The sequence below is a fragment of the Macrobrachium nipponense genome, chromosome 12, assembly GCF_015104395.2.
Source record: "Macrobrachium nipponense isolate FS-2020 chromosome 12, ASM1510439v2, whole genome shotgun sequence".
Taxonomy (NCBI): Eukaryota; Metazoa; Arthropoda; class Malacostraca; order Decapoda; family Palaemonidae; genus Macrobrachium; species Macrobrachium nipponense.
The window spans coordinates 84,668,967-84,684,975 of record NC_087205.1 but is presented as its reverse complement, the minus strand read 5'-3'; the positions used below and the strand labels follow the sequence as shown (position 1 = coordinate 84,684,975).

Genomic DNA, 16,009 nt, shown 5'->3' with positions numbered 1-16,009 from the left:
CTGCTTCAGTAAAGGGCTTGTCAGCCGAAAGATCTCGCAGACTCCTTCGTTTATTTTTCCTTCGTGGCATTTATCTTTATTTATATATATAATATATATATATATATATATATATATATATATATATATATATATATATATATATATATATATATATATATGACTGGTAAAAATGTTCTGTAACAACAGAATTCCATCTAATAAAAGGAGCCCATAAAAACACCAAAATGTAGAGAGAAAAGTACTATATTTCAGAGACTGCTGTCTCTCTCTTCAGGCATTCATATACCTGAAGAGAGAGACAGCAGTCTGAAATATAGTACCTTTTCTCTCTACATTTTGGTGTTTTTTATGGGCTCCTTTCACATATATATCATATTATATATATATATATATATATATATTATATAGATATATACATACTATATATATATGTACAGGCGGCATGCGGTTAACGGCGCAATTGCTCCACGGCGAATCGGTTTTACGGCGGTCGTCAAAAATATTCATTTAAAAAATAAGGCATTTTAAAGGTATCTTTACGGCACAATTTTCAGTTAACAGCTAGCGCCGTTGTCTACGAGTTCACACATTTGTAGAAATGCCATTCAGACCATAAAGGTTATGCAAATTATATTAACAAATTTTATGGAGAGTTAATACGTAGGTATTAGTGTAAAATATATGCCTCTGACGCTGTTCTATGCCGAAAATATCGAGTTACATAAGTGCAAATTTAGCTATGTATGTGTCGATTTATAAATGTTCATGCTTTTGTTTAAAATGTGTATGAAAATGTATTACATGTAAGGTTTTTTTATTTCTGCACAGAAATATGATACAAAGGCAGCTTTTCAAACTGCCCTTCACGTTTATCAAATACTATGTTTTTTCATGGTCTTTCTTGTGAGCCGCCTCCTGCCACTCTTCCGAAAATATCTATTTCCAAAAATTGCAAATTAGCGATCGATGTGTCAGTTTTATAAATGTTTATGCTTTTATGTTTAAAATGTGTATGAAAATGTATTACAAATAGTTTTTTTATTTCTGTGCAGAAATATGATAAAAAGGTAGCTTTTGAAACTGCCCTTCAAGTTATCGACTACAATGTTTTTTCAAGTTTGTTCTTGTATGCCGCCATTGCCGCTCTTCCGAAAATATAGTGAAAAAGAGTGCAAATTTAGCGATCAATGTGTCTATTTTTTAAATGTTTATGCTTTTATGTTTAAAATGTGTATGAAAATATATTACGTAAATATATTTTCATTTTTGTACAGAAATAAGATACAAATTAAGGCAGCCTTTGTAACTATGCTCCATGTTGTCAGGGGATGTTTTTTCATGTTCGTTCTTGTCCGCCAGTTCCGAAAAATGCAGTGTGTTATTTTATTAATTATGCATCTTTTCCATAAATCCTTTAAAAAGTTTACATTATTTCACTGTATCCAAGAATATTGTATGTATTCTCATATTATTGTATTTTAAAATACTACGGCAAATTTAAGCCAGTATTCTGCGGAGCGGCCAATACGAGTTTGTTTCACCATAACGCAATTCTGAGTGAATGCTCTTGCTTCTAGTTAGCATAAACGAATATCTAGATATGTGACTTATATGAGACAAGTTATTTTTCCTTATACGTGTTTTTAGGTGGAAATATTTATTGAATATATGTCGTTGTGAATGTGAACTTCTTTTTTTTCGTTAACAGATTACGTTGGCGGCATGTTTATTGCGTAAAAAATTGTGATTCCGTTCGTAATAATCCTTTATATCATCTTAATACGAACTTTACGTTATTTATCTTATATCGGCGTGAAACCAACAGTAAAATGTGTTCTTTCAAGCACAGTAGTTTTGGTTAAAAGGATTTTATCCCAATTTTATGTAAGGTTGTGTTTGATGGCATAAGTTTACTGCAGTTTTATCCTTGTTGCCGATGTACGATAATAGTCATTAGCAGCTTGAACAGTTTTCTCAGCTTCAGTTATAACTAGGTTTAAATTTAACAGTATATTTCTCGATTGATCTTTAATATATATTGATCTTTGATCTATAGCGAATAAATTTATTACATTAAGATATCTCAGTTCTGTTCTTTACATAACACCATTTATAACAACTACGCTAATGTACTGTAGTACAATGATTGAAATACAAGCCAAACGGATGTTATCCAGTTCGGTTGTACTTAGAAAAAAAAAGGTTGTTTCTCGTTCGTTTGTTCATGGCTGTACACGTTCACGCAACGAGTATAACGTTAAAACCATACTTTCATCATTCTCTTTTGCTGTTATTGAACTTATTTAACTAGAAGATGGATAAAGTTAGGCCATTGTAATTTGATCTCTCATAAAATCGGACTATCGTAAGACAAATGATCGTAACTTGAACACTACAGCTACCTGTACACTGTATAAACTTTATTATATCTTACATACTCTAGACACCCAAAGGATTAAAGCTAGGCTTTTTTCACTTTACAGTATTTACAATGCTATAATGTACTGTACAGTACTACTGTACAGTAAATTCTTTAGTACTATACTGCATAAATATAATTTTACTTATTGCGCCGTTGTGGGATTACGGCGCCTTTGACTGGTCTAGAGTTTCGAAAGAAGGTGTGCGGTGGCCGTAGGCTTTAAAATCGCTTAGCGTCGAAAATCACTTGGCGTCGGTGGCCAGGAACGGAACCCCTGCCACTAACCGGGTTCCGCCTGTGTGTGTGTGTGTATATATATATATATATATATATATATATATATATATATATATATATATATATATATATATAATATATATATATATATATATATATAATAATTTTTTTTTTTTTTTTTTTTTTTTTTTTTTTTTTTTTTGCTATTAAAATTTTGATTTCCTTATATTTACAGAAAGGAGAAGAGGTATGATTGGTCAAAGTTCCGTATGTTATCCCGGCTAGAAAAGAAGTATGATGAAACGCTCACTGAGTACTTCCGAGCTTTTATGGCAATGTGTAAACGGCAGTGTGGAATTAGGCTGTCAGAAGATGAAAATGAGAGTGAGTATTGCAGATACCCTTCTAGTTTCTGAAATAGGAAAGTCAAGTATGAAGTAAAATTTCTCTTTCTCTTTCCAATTCTGCTCCTAATCTTGGACTTTGAATGGGTTTATTAGAATAAACAGAATTTTTTTATTTATAAAACATTCCCATGTATTTTATGTTAACTATTTAAGTTATAAATAGCCATTCCATACATATTTCAAGCTAGAATAGAAATGTATTAGCAAAAGCAAAGCCGAATAATATTGATATGTTCATTTCACTCATTACCATATTTTGTACCTGATATGTTCATTTCAGTCATTACCATATTTTGTACCCAACCCTTTTAGCTTTTTAAGAATAGCCCAAACCTCATTTGTGATTATATGCATAATATTCTGGTTAACCATTCACAAGCTTAGAGAGATTTTTACTTTTTTTTGTAGATGTTTAAATTTGAAAAAATATATATATTTCAAATTTGAAGAAAAAATAGTCATTCAAATGTTGAATTTCACAAAATATGAATAAAAAGAGAATTTCATAAATATTTGAAAAGTAGAGATATTAATTTGTCAATGAAAAGTAGTATGTAATAGTATAACAGCCCACGTAACCTGTCAAGTCTTTCCTTCCCAGACACCTAAAACAGAGGATATTTACTCAGTTATCTCTGCTTCAAATTAAATAAGTGTTGTTTGTATTTAAATACAGTGAACCAAATCCAAGTAGAAATGGTATCATTACCATGTCAAGATTGTTTAATTAATAGTTAAAATAGTTTCTTCGCAGAAAATGCTTTTCAAGCTGATGCATTAGCAGTGGACTGTGCTGGCACAGTACCAGCCTAATGATAAAGATCATTATCTCAGTAATTGATGAAATACGGCAGTTTTGAATTTTCTAACTTGAATGAAGTCTTATTTCTATGAGACCTGTAATAAATTAATTTTGTTTTTGTAGAAATGCTGGAGATTGGTGTAGACCGGCTTCCTGAAGAAAGAGCAAGGAGAGTCTTGGAAAGGGTGGACTTACTTAATCGTTTGCGGAATGATGTGATCCCTAACCCAGGTCTGAAAGATGCCTTAGAGTTGGCTTTGCCTTCAAAAGATATGCCAGATTGGTGGATACCAGGGAAGCATGACCATGACCTGTTGATAGGTGTTGGCAGGTATGTTTCTTGCATATACTACTAATTAACTTAATGTTATTTTAGTGATTTCAAATTATTTTTTAGGTCTATGCCATATATTTTTAAAAGATCTTGAAACTTAATTTGTTCATATATGAAACAAACCTTTGGTCTTAACATTAGGATAATCTTCTAGTGACAGCTAGAAATCCGTTAAAATTAATAAAAACGTGTGTGATCCAGGGTCTATTGGCATCTGTACTTGCTCACAAGGTACTTGGGAGCTCCCACAATGCCTTGGGCATCCCATGAGCGCATTAGTTACTTCCTTACCACCTTTAAGAGAGGACATGATTACTCTATCTCTTTAAAGCCGGTTCGTTTGCCAGTTTTCCTATCTTTTCTTTTCGATATGTTCTGTGGGTGTGATCTTGTAGGTTTGTGAGATCATGGAGAATTCTGCCTCACCAATGAAGCTTTCTTTGGGATCTCATAAGAAATAAAAGAAATGGCCTGGAGTAAGCGGGTTTCCTTGTTCAAGATTTTCAACTTCGGTGACTACAGATCCTCACCAAACATGCAATAGGTGCAGGGAAAACGTATGTACAATTACTAATCCATGTTCAATTTGTTGTTGTTGGTTGGTGGAGCAATGGAAAAAGTTGTATGAGAAGGGTCGATACAAGAGAAGGGAGACACTGCTATCTTGGATGACCAAGCATCTTGAGCTGCTTTTGCTCCGACTATGCTTGAGGCTGCTCCATGTGTTTCATCACCTGTATTTGATGCTTCCCGTACCCCTTTGGTTTCCTCTATTGATTCATCGTTAGAAGCATCAGGAGGGGTTTTGGGCAGTTTTGTACCAAATTATGCTCCTTCCTTCCCTGTGGGGAGAGGGGGAGCATCGCCATCTTTATTGTACAGTGGTCCTCCCGTATTCGCAGGGGATGCATACCCCCCCCCCCCCCCACAAACACACACACACACACACACACACACACACACACACACACACACACACACACACACACACACTTTGAGTAAAAAACACTAAAATTTTTATACCTGGTTTTTTAAATAATTTTATCACAAAAAGTGCATTTTATGATGAAATTGGTTTTAAAAAAACCAGGAATTCGTGGATATTTCTCATAGAAAAATACCTCGAATAGGCAAATTTTCTGCGAATAATGCGGGGGAAATGTTCCAGAGAGAAATCCGCGAATGCGTGAGTCTGCGAATGCGGGGGGTTCCATTGTATATCTCAGCCCCTGGTATGCACAGGATGAGGGGAATGTGGGTAGCATTAAGCCTATTTAGATGGGTTGTTGTCTTACTATAGAACATCACTCTTCCGTGCAGGTCACCCGTCTATGAGTACTCCTCCCCTTGGTCTGCAGTTTATGGGGACGAACGCTACAGCAGCTGTAGCGGCGCATATGATTCCATCATCACAGAATTTGAGAATTAACTATGCAGTGCCTCAAGGATTCCGTCAGTATCTACACAGCATTTTCCATTAAGTGTGGTGACATCATAGCCTACTTCCACTCTCACATCTTCAGTGTCTACGGATGCAACTACGATTTCAGACTCGATAGCACACGCTTTTATGGAGAAATTACAAGCTTTGAAAGAGAAGATAAATAAGACAGGCAAGAAAAACAGATATGAATCCTCATCGTCTTTATTTTTATTCTTCTTCGTCTAGTTCAGCATCATCGCAAGATTCAGTGATGTCAGTTCGTGCACCAGTCAAGTGTTGGAGGATAAGGGACTTCATGGCTGATCCTCATGCCAAGAGAAGATTAATTTCTTCATCTTCGAGCCAGGACTGTCAATCCCTATCAAAAACAAAGCCCAGCAGGTAGTTGCTAGTGCTGGAAAGGCAAATGGCGGCCATCATTTGGATATGTCGTCATGGGGATACTCCACAGTTGTTTAGGGAATCTGCAGTGGGTACACATCAATCTTCGAAAACTGGGGAGCAGGTTCCAGTCTCCTGTAAGACCTTTCAAGATAGGAGGAAAGATGATAGTGCTCCAATTAAAAGGTCAAATAATGATGTGTTGGTAACCCCACTGAATACACCGGTTGAAGTGGTGGTTCAGCCTGGGACCAGAAGAACAAGGTCCAAGTTCCCCAATGGCCGTTGTGGACAATAGTAGAGACAGTGATGACGTACGTTTTACTTCAAGGGAGCCGTCATCCTGGAGGAATAGAAGGTGTTCTCACTCTAGATCAAGTAGCATTGTAAGGTTTTGATGTTCGTGTACTCCTGGTGGCTATCCTAGAGCTAGCCAGCAATGGCCGTCAATGAACACAGGTGCGGCAGTCGTAGGATTGGACAACCGTGAATCCCATGGACGTTGTAGGCTGATCGGAGTGATCTACCTTCGTCAGTGGCTGAACAGATGTTTTGGAAATAGAAGAGGAGAACTAGGAGTTCCTGGCTGCTTATGCGGAAGTGATTGATTTGATGCCTCAAATCAATAATTTCTCAAGGAGGTCTGAAACTCCTTCCAGCATAGCTCGTACTGGAATTGAAGCTCTGTTCAGACAAAAAGGATGTAAAGGTGCCGTATGAATTACCATGCTGAAGTCATGCAGAGTCTGTGTTGCAGCATGTTAACTTCAGGATTTGTGGAAGGGATAATTCTTTCCGATCCTTCGTTGCTGGGATATAGGAAATTATATGCGACACCTGTTGCTCCAATTATATGCGACACCTGTTGCTCCGTTACTAGGAAGACAGGTCAATCCAGATGTGGTGAGGTTAACCCTTAATGGACAGGTAAATATATTGATATGCTCCTCAGGCTGGGTAAACTTTGAGGTCAGCCAATTTACGATAAAAAAAATCAATGGAAAGAGAAAGATATGCAAATGTACATGGTGAAAGAAAAATAATTCTAAAAAAATTTTCTCTACCTTCCACGAGACATTGAAAATCACTATTTACAACCCCATGTGGCCTCTTTTACAAGACAATTGTAAATATTACCTACTTATATATATTTTTTCTAATAAATAATTTTATTTTGTAAAATTATAATTACTGCTCACACAATATCAAAACAGATAAGAAATATAATCAGTAACAAATTCTTAGCATGTTTGTAGAAAAATGGTTACGTAAAATCGCCCTCAACAAAGATTCAGTAACTTTTTTTTCACTACATGTTTTTTAAATATTTCTTTGCACTTTTCTTTGTAAAATTACATTTACAACCAACATACTATCATAAAAGACCAGAACAAAAAACAACAGCAACCCCTTGATATATTTACGAGCAGATCCATCCATTAACGCTTAACCGTTAGATAAGGTGAAGATGGCATGCCCCTCAGTTACTTGTCAAGAAGCTGCTATTGGAGGGAACGACTTCTAGCTTTCAAATGGCTTCATGGTTAAACCTTTGGTCAACAGCACTGGTTAAGATTACGTCTTCAGAGTCAACCAGGAGATTAGTCAATGAGACAACCTTTATCAGATTGCTTCAAGCTGGTTCCAAAGCAGTTTCAAATTTGACAAACTTGGAGTGCAAACATATGGGCTAATGTCTTGTTGATGAAGAAAGATGCAGCGCATTGGTTAAATTAAGGCGTACTGTAGATATGGACTCTGTTAGACATTTGGAGTGGAAATATCTTAGTCACAATTTTTCTTATCAAAGGGCATACTAGAGGCTGCAGTTGATAGAAGAAGGATGGATACCAATGATAGATTAGTTCAACAGGCAGGTAGTAAACGTCTGGAAACCATCCTAATGAAGTTGAGACAATTACAACAAATACCACAGAAGAGAATAGTGAGGCATAATCCCTCTCATAGGTCAGCAAGACCTTCTCCAAGAAAGAAATTACCTCAGCGGCTGTTTGACAATTGAGCCAATAGAAGAAGGGACATTAGGAGGGGTATGAGATGATAGGTTGGGTGCCTCTCCCCACTCAGTCACAAAAGTGGGAGGATGCCTGGTGAGTCATTAGAAGGTGTGGCAGAGATTCAGAGTGGAGCAGACGGTAGTGAATGTGTTCAGAGTGGGTCATCTGATCCCGTTTGACTTTGCTCCACCCGTGGCAGAACAACCAGTACTGCACCTCTCTTATACAAGAAGTGAGGAAGATGATGGAGAAGGGAGCTGTAGAGTAAGTAGCACTCCCATCAGGTGGATTGTAAAGCCATATTTTCCTTGTCCCCGAGGCCAATGGAGATTGGAGGACAGTTATAGATGTGTCAACATTGAATCTTTTCATGAGGAGGACAAGATTCAAAATGGAGACCCCAAGGACAGTTCTAGCAGCAGTCAGGGACAAGGATTTTATGCTGACAAACTTGAAGGATATATACATCCAGATTCCAATCCATCATTCTTCCAGGAAGTTTCTACGCTTCAGTCTGGCAGAGAAGGTTTTTTGCAAAGCACATCCTCTCTTAAAGGCCGTAAGAAAATAACTTAACATGGTCACGAGTTAAAGAGGGGTATGTGGGTGGCTCCACATGTCTCATGACCAAGCACAGATGCCAATAGTCCCTTGCATACACAATTATTTTAAACTTGACCGGTTTCCAGCTGACACTTAAGTATTTATCCTAATTTTAAGACCTCAGGGTGGTTAGTTATGAAAAATACAAATTGGTTAAAAATTTGTCATTTTTGTGTTTCTGATTGATAACGTCTCAAGTATTTACTAGAGTATTCACTCTTGTGTCGACATGGGCTCATGCTGAAGGAATAAGATTAATAAGGTACCTAGACGATTGGCTGGTGATAGCAAAGTCCCGATAAAAATTATTTTAGGACAGATCTCTCTCTCCAATTTTGTCACTGCTTAGGCATTGAGATAAAGTAGTCGAGTTTGGATCTCAGCCAAAGGCTGGTGTACATAGAGATGATTATAGACAGTAAAAGCCAAAGCTTAATTAATTCCTTCCTTGGAAAGGAAACACAACCAGCAAAGCAGTGGCAAGTAGTTCTAGAGATCCGAAGTCCTTGGAGAAGTTAGTTCCACACTGGAGGCTACACCTTCAGTCTTTACAATGGAGGATGAAAGAGTTTTGGTCACAAAGTGTAGATCATCCATACAAGCAGATTCCACTGTCAGCAGAGGTAAGGAAAGATCTACTGTGGTGGTTGTAAGACAGCAATCAACAGCCTCTCCCGATCTTCTTCTGTTCTCGAATGCGTCACTCGTAGGTTGGGGGCGCTTATATAGAGGAGCAGATGATTTGGGGAAAATGGAGTCAGAAGGACAGAGAACTTTATAAAAATGTGCTAGAACTAAAAGCAGCTTTTCTAGCACTACAGGAGCTCTGGGAGAGGGTGAAGGGGCACTGAGTAGTATTGATGTCAGACAACACTACAGTAGTGGCAAAGGTAAACAAACAGGAGGTCTGGTATCCTGACAGTTACACTTTATGACAGTTCAACTTCATCAGTGGGCAGTAGAGAACTTAATAGATATCGAGGACAGATGTATTCCGGGGAAAAGGAATATAATAGTGGACAAGCTGAGCTGACTGGACCAGATTCTGGGAAGTGGGTGGTGGTCCTTGCATCAGGAAATTGTAGACAGAATGTTTATCTTATGGGAAAAACCAGTCATAGGCCTGTTCTCAACAAGATACAACAAGAAGTTGGAGATATACTGTTCAGTAGCCCCGGACACAGAAGCAACAGCAGAAGATGCTCTTCAACATCCATGGGACAATTTGGACGTATATGCATTGCCTCCCTTTTGTCTAATCTATCAGGTTCTGAACAAGGTGATGCAGTCTCAGAATCTCAAGATGACCCTGGTAGCCCCCTTGTGGCTGAAGGTAGAATGGTTCCCGTACCTGTTAAAACTCCTGATAGATGTTCTGCGAGAACTACCTCTCTGGAACAACTTACTATGTCAACCGCTTGTAGAGAGGTACCACCAGTCAGTGCAGTCCCTATCTCTTCATGGGTGAGACTGTCAAGTACCTCCTGCGAGTGAAAGTTTTCTCAGAAAGCAGCATCACAAATGGCAGGATCATAAAGTCATTGACAGGGGTGTATGGAAAAGTGGTCTGCTACTGTGATGGCGTCATAGATGGAATTTTTCTCCACTCAGAAATTCTATTCAAAAGTTAGCTGATTCTCTGATATATCTCAGAACAGTATATCTCAAAACAGAAAAACTTCTTTCTGTATTTGCCATAAAGGGGTACAGGGCTGCATTTAGCTTTTGTTCTGCAGATGAAAGGTGTAGACATTTCCTCTTCATGCGAAATAGCTGTTAATGAAGTTTTGAGCAGTCTTGTTCCCCTAAGGAACTGAAGTCTCCCAATCGGTATTTAACCATGGTATTGGCTAGCCCTACTAAGCCCCCATATAAACCATTGCAACAAGCCAACAGAAGGTCTTCTTGTTGGCTCTAGCATCAACCAAAAGGGTTAGGGTTACATGGTCAGTCATGAGGTGAAGCATTCCAAAGGTTGGAAGTCAATAGTCTTCGAATTTATACCAGAATTCAAGAATAAGTCAGTCGAGAGGTTTGTGAAAGTTAGTGTTTGGCTACGTCAAACAGCTTTCATTTCCTTTTATTTAAAGGATGTTGCCCATAGATCCTTGGACACTTAATCCTTGGGTTTGGTGGTGGCTGCTCAGCAAGTGGTATAGCTCGTCCAGTACCCCTAGTAGGTCAGTTAGTATCTAGTCTAAGCTGAATGTATGAAAGTAGAATGAATGAGATGACTGGTCTAAGCTGAATGTATGAAAGTAGAATGAATGAGATGACTGGTCTCTTTTCTTTCCTACGTTTTTTTTTTTTTTTTTTTTTTATCTACTTCTTTACCTTGGGCAGTAAGATGAAGAATACCATCATAAGCTGGAATGGACTAGATACAAGTGAGTGAGACACCCATGCTGTTAAGGTAGTTAATAGCATAAGATACTTTTCAGTAGCAACATGCCCCTTGTTGTAACAGGGAGAGAGTGGGGTGGTGATAAACCCACATACAGGATATGTGGGTTTGTTTTGAGAACAGATTGCTCTCCATCTTCCCCAAATGCAATTAACTATGTTATTGTATGAAACACCCAGAGATGAACCAATAGATTCTCGTATATCATAGGTTCTGAGGTTGTAGTTGATTGTCTTAGAATATTTTTATTCGAAAGTTGATTAAAAGTGGCAAACTCCCAGTCAGTTAAGGATTCTTACCTACCACCAATGAGTAAGTCTATCCGAATGTTAAGATCGAAAGTTTGTTTCCTATGTGAACAAATGACAAATTTTTTTTATAAATTTGTATTTTTCATAACTAACTTTGACAGTCAAAACTGGACTCCCAGGAAGAGTAACATACACTCAAGGGATACCCAAGACGTTGTGGGAGCTCCCAAATACCCCATGAGCAAGTACAGATGCCAATAGTCCCTGGATCACACTAGTTTTTATTAATTTTACCAGATTGCCAGCTGGCACTAGAAGATTAACAAACCTGGGGTTTTAAACCTCAGGTTTGTTAGCTATGAAAAAAACAAGTTGATTAAAAATTTGTCTTTTTAAAGTTAAACCATTTGCTTCAAAGAAATTACTATGTTTTGTGCTTACATTGGTAAGGGTAAATAACAATTTTTTGTGCTTACATTAGTAAGGGTAAACATTATCTAAAAGAACTTCAACTGCAGAGAATTTTGTACGTGAGAAAATATCCTGTAAATAATATGAAAAAAAAAAAAAAAAATTTTTTTTGATGCCCATGCATTTTAAGTGTTGCCCATAAAAATGACCAGCTCAAATTCAAGGAATGGATATATTTTAATTAGTGAGTTTCTATACAGGTTTTACTAAGGTATTGCTTGTATTGGAATTTCAGTTGCATTAACCCCCACAGCTCAGGTATCGTAAATATACGATCACATATAGCTGAGGGGTAGTGGACGGGTATCATAGATATACCCATAAAAATGACCAGCTCAAATTCAAGGAATGGATATATTTTAATTAGTGAGTTTCTATACAGGTTTTACTAAGGTATTGCTTGTATTGGAATTTCAGTTGCATTAACCCCCACAGCTCAGGTATCGTAAATATACGATCACATATAGCTGAGGGGTAGTGGACGGGTATCATAGATATACGATCAAGATTTGGTGCCTTATAGCTTCAACAAATTTTGTGGGAAAAATGTTCTTAGTCCCATATATCATTATTGGCAACTCTTCAGATCACCCTAGAAGAGAGAGTGAGCGAGCTTAGAAGCCCTCAGTCTTGCTCGAGGTAGTAAGGGGGAATGTCATCATAAATTCCAATCCAAGGATGCGTTGCAAATATTTTACAATAGATATGCTAGGAATTTGTTCCTAGGTTTATTTATTATCTTTCATGATAGAACTTTAGAAAGAATGCTTTATAGCTTTGTAAAATTAGCGTTTTTTTTTATGTTGTAGGGAAAAGAAGCCTCCAAAGGGTGGTAGTTGTTCACTTACAACTTCTCGTGGAAGGTGCAGACATATTTGTAGATTTTTTTCTTATGCCATGTGAATATACATATCTTACTCTTTCCATGGGTTTTATTTATTGGCTATCCTTAAATTTAGCCCAGTCATGGTTGTACACATTAGTGTATATTAGCCCGGACTGTTGGGGTTAATAGTATGAGACAAATGATGGCATCAGCTGACAAGTGTACTTAATACTTAAATTTTTTTCTCATTTCATTAAATTTGTTCTTATTTCATTCATAATAGATGACAAGTTAACCCTCTAGTAGAAAATATTCAAATTATCACAACTGTTAACTTGACAAGTAGCATAAGAATTGGCTTTACCAAAGATTTATTCAGTAAAGTAGGATAAAATTAGTAGAAGCTCCAAGTTTCCTGTATCAAATATGAATTTTTTTCCCCATTTTAGGCATGGCTTGGGACGAACTGACTATTACATCTTGTATGATCCAGAGCTTAACTTCAGAGATATTATCAGGCGTCACACTGCAGGGGAGCCTTTAATCACAAAAGAAGAGATGAAAGCCCTTGAAGAGAAGTTCTATAAAAAGAAGGTAGCTGTAAAGTCAGAATCAGAGGAAAGTAAAGTAAAAAAAGTGAAAACTGATGAAACCTCTGAAGAGAAGAAAAAAGATGTAAAAGAGAACTCTGAAAAAGATAGAAATCCTGATAAAGAGGATAAAAATCCTGAAACACCAGTGAAGAAGACTGAAAATGAAGAGTCCAAAGAAGATGAAGAAAAGCCAAGTGACAAAGAAAAAGAATCAGATGTAAAGAAGGAAGACAGCATTGAAAAGGAAGAAAATGAGGAAAAGATGGAAGGTGTAGAAGAGGAGAAAGAGGCTGCTCCAGCAGAAGAGAAAATGGAAACAGAAGAGCAAGAAGAACAAAAGGATGATAAAGAGTCATCTGAATTGGAAAAGACAGAGGAAGATAATGAGGTTTCAGCTTCGGTGAAGGAAGAGAAGGAAGATGATAAAAATGAGACTGAAAAATCAGAAAAAGTTATTTGCAAAGAAGAAACAAAAGGAAATTCAGGGGAAGCCGCCGAGTCTGAAACTCAGGAGATTAAGACTGAAATAAAAGAAGAGGTCAAAGAAGAAACTATTAAAACAGAAAAAGATGTTGATGGTGAGGCAGATAAAGATGGTGTAAGTGGTGAGGCAGATAAAGATGGTGTAAGTGGTGAGGCAGATAAAGATGGTGTAAGTGGTGAGGCAGATAAAGATGGTGTAAGTAGTGAGGCAGATAAGGATGCAGAGAAAATTAAGACTGAAGTTAAATCAGAGATTAAAGAAGAACCCACAGATGAGAACAGTGAAACCAAAATGGAAGAAAGTGAGATAGACAGTGATGAAATTAGAACTAGTGAAAAAGAAAATAAAGACAAGGCACCCGATTCAAGTAATAGTGAGGAGACCCAGGAAAAGAAAGAGAAAGAAGAGAAAAAAGTTGTTACACTAGATGATGATGATGATACACCTAAGAAATGTACTGAAACTGAAGAGGATAACAAGAAAGATAATAAACCCGAGCAGAAAGGTGAGCAAAAAGATGGCAAAGGTTCTGCTTTGATGAGTCTTCAACAAATGGATGAAGCAATGGCTAAATATGGCAGCTCTCTAACATATGATAACTTGGTGTCTAGTGAACCCACTGTTGCACAATTATTAGCACAGTCTGCAGCAAATCCTATTAAGTGGCCAAAAGAACGAATGTTGCAATGTAGAATAGAACACCTTATGTATGCCGTTGAGCACAAAAAGTGGCCCGTTGGAATTGACTTTCAGAGTAGTGAGCAGGAATGTAAAGTACCTTCCTCCAGTTCCCTCCCTCATGTTACCAGCAGTGCCTCTTCTCATACAAGTACATCTGATCACCTCTTGGATGTAGATCGCCAAAAAAGACGACAGCTAGAAGCAGTAGATTTGGAGCGCCAGCGTTTGCAAGCTCTTTTGCATCCCAATCTCCATCACACATTAGGTCTATCAAAAGGGTCATCTGGTGTCACAGCTAGTGCAGCTGCTGCGGCAGCAGCTGCTTTGGGTCTGCCTCCTTCTTTCACCAGTGCTAACCTCAGGTCACTTATGGAATCTACTGATGAAAGAAGTAAAAAGAGTTCTCAGTCATTGGCGGCAGATAACAATGCATTACGGCAACTCCAGGCACTGCAAGGGTCTCTTGATCTAACTATCAAACCTGTTAATCCTGGTCATAATGCTCTAGATATTGCAGCTGCTGGTCTTTTAGGCCGAAGGGGACCAGGTAGACCAAGGCTCGATGATCCTATGAGAAGTCTGGAGAAAAGACGTCTTGATTCTCCATTAGATTCAAGACCTCAGGAAAAGAAGCGGAGAAAATTAGATGAAATTGTTTTAGGGCTCTCCTCTAAGGGCAAAAGCCCTGAATTAACTTCGAGTTCAGGGTCTACTGATACCAGTCCGTTATCTCTCCTCCGTGGATCATCTGTTACGTTATTAAGTTCGCGTGATAAAAGCCAAGTCACCAATGCTGTTACCACTCCAAAGTTATCATCTAGCATAAGCATAACTCCCACTTCAATATCAAAACGTCCGATTGACTCCTGGGGAGATGAAGGTTCAGGATCAAGTAAAACTAATGCCACTAGTGATAAGGATGGTAAACCTGGGTTAGTAAAACAGTCTGATTTGCCTCCAGGGGTAACATTGCCACCTGGTATTGAACTGTATAGACCTGCCGATGCCAAAGTTGACAAGTGGCTAGAGCAGCATCAAGGCCTCCTTGGAGACTCATCGCGACCTAAGGAGGCAAAAAGACGCAAAACAGACCTGACCACCATGGATTGGAGTCAGTTTTCAGGCGATGAGCGTGTAAATGTAATTAATACATCTACGGGACAGAGGGTAAGTGTAACTTATTTTTCTTTCCAAAATTTTCCCTTACATTCCCTAATTTCTTTTTAACATCTTGATATTTTTAAAGATAAGTTGGTCTTATTTGACATCATTATTGTAAACATTTTTATGCAATTTTTCCTTTTGTGGGTTGTACATAAAATGAGTTCTTGCTAACTCGACTGTGTCTTGTATTCTTGCTTGAAATATCAATCGGGTCTAAGGATCAGAAGGCTAGCCTCGGCACTAGAGCCTAACCACCAACATACATGAAGATTCACTTTTATGTAGTAATAAACTGATAATAAAGGTAATAGAACCATTTTTACCTTATATGCTATTGGTATATCTTCATAACAAATAGCCTATTTGAGGAACCATTCTAAATCAATGAAACTAACTTTTATCTATTCAATCCCAGCTGAGAAAATGTAAACATCGAGTGACGGTTGCACTTAAGTAACCCTTATCTTTTGATAACCTTTTAGAT

At 37.6% G+C, this 16,009-nt stretch overlaps 1 protein-coding gene across 6 annotated transcripts in view; it reads left to right on the top strand.

Moving 5' to 3' along the window:
- The window catches only part of LOC135224627 (chromodomain-helicase-DNA-binding protein 7-like), a 271,651-nt gene that overhangs the window by 247,948 nt on the left and 7,694 nt on the right, over nt 1-16,009 (top strand). For all 6 annotated transcript variants that reach the window (XM_064263825.1, XM_064263824.1, XM_064263819.1 and 3 more), the window contains 3 exons: nt 2,898-3,046; nt 3,995-4,202; nt 13,053-15,528. In XM_064263825.1, the coding sequence (XP_064119895.1) occupies nt 2,898-3,046; nt 3,995-4,202; nt 13,053-15,528 (2,833 nt within the window). The remainder of the gene's footprint in view (nt 1-2,897; nt 3,047-3,994; nt 4,203-13,052; nt 15,529-16,009) is intronic.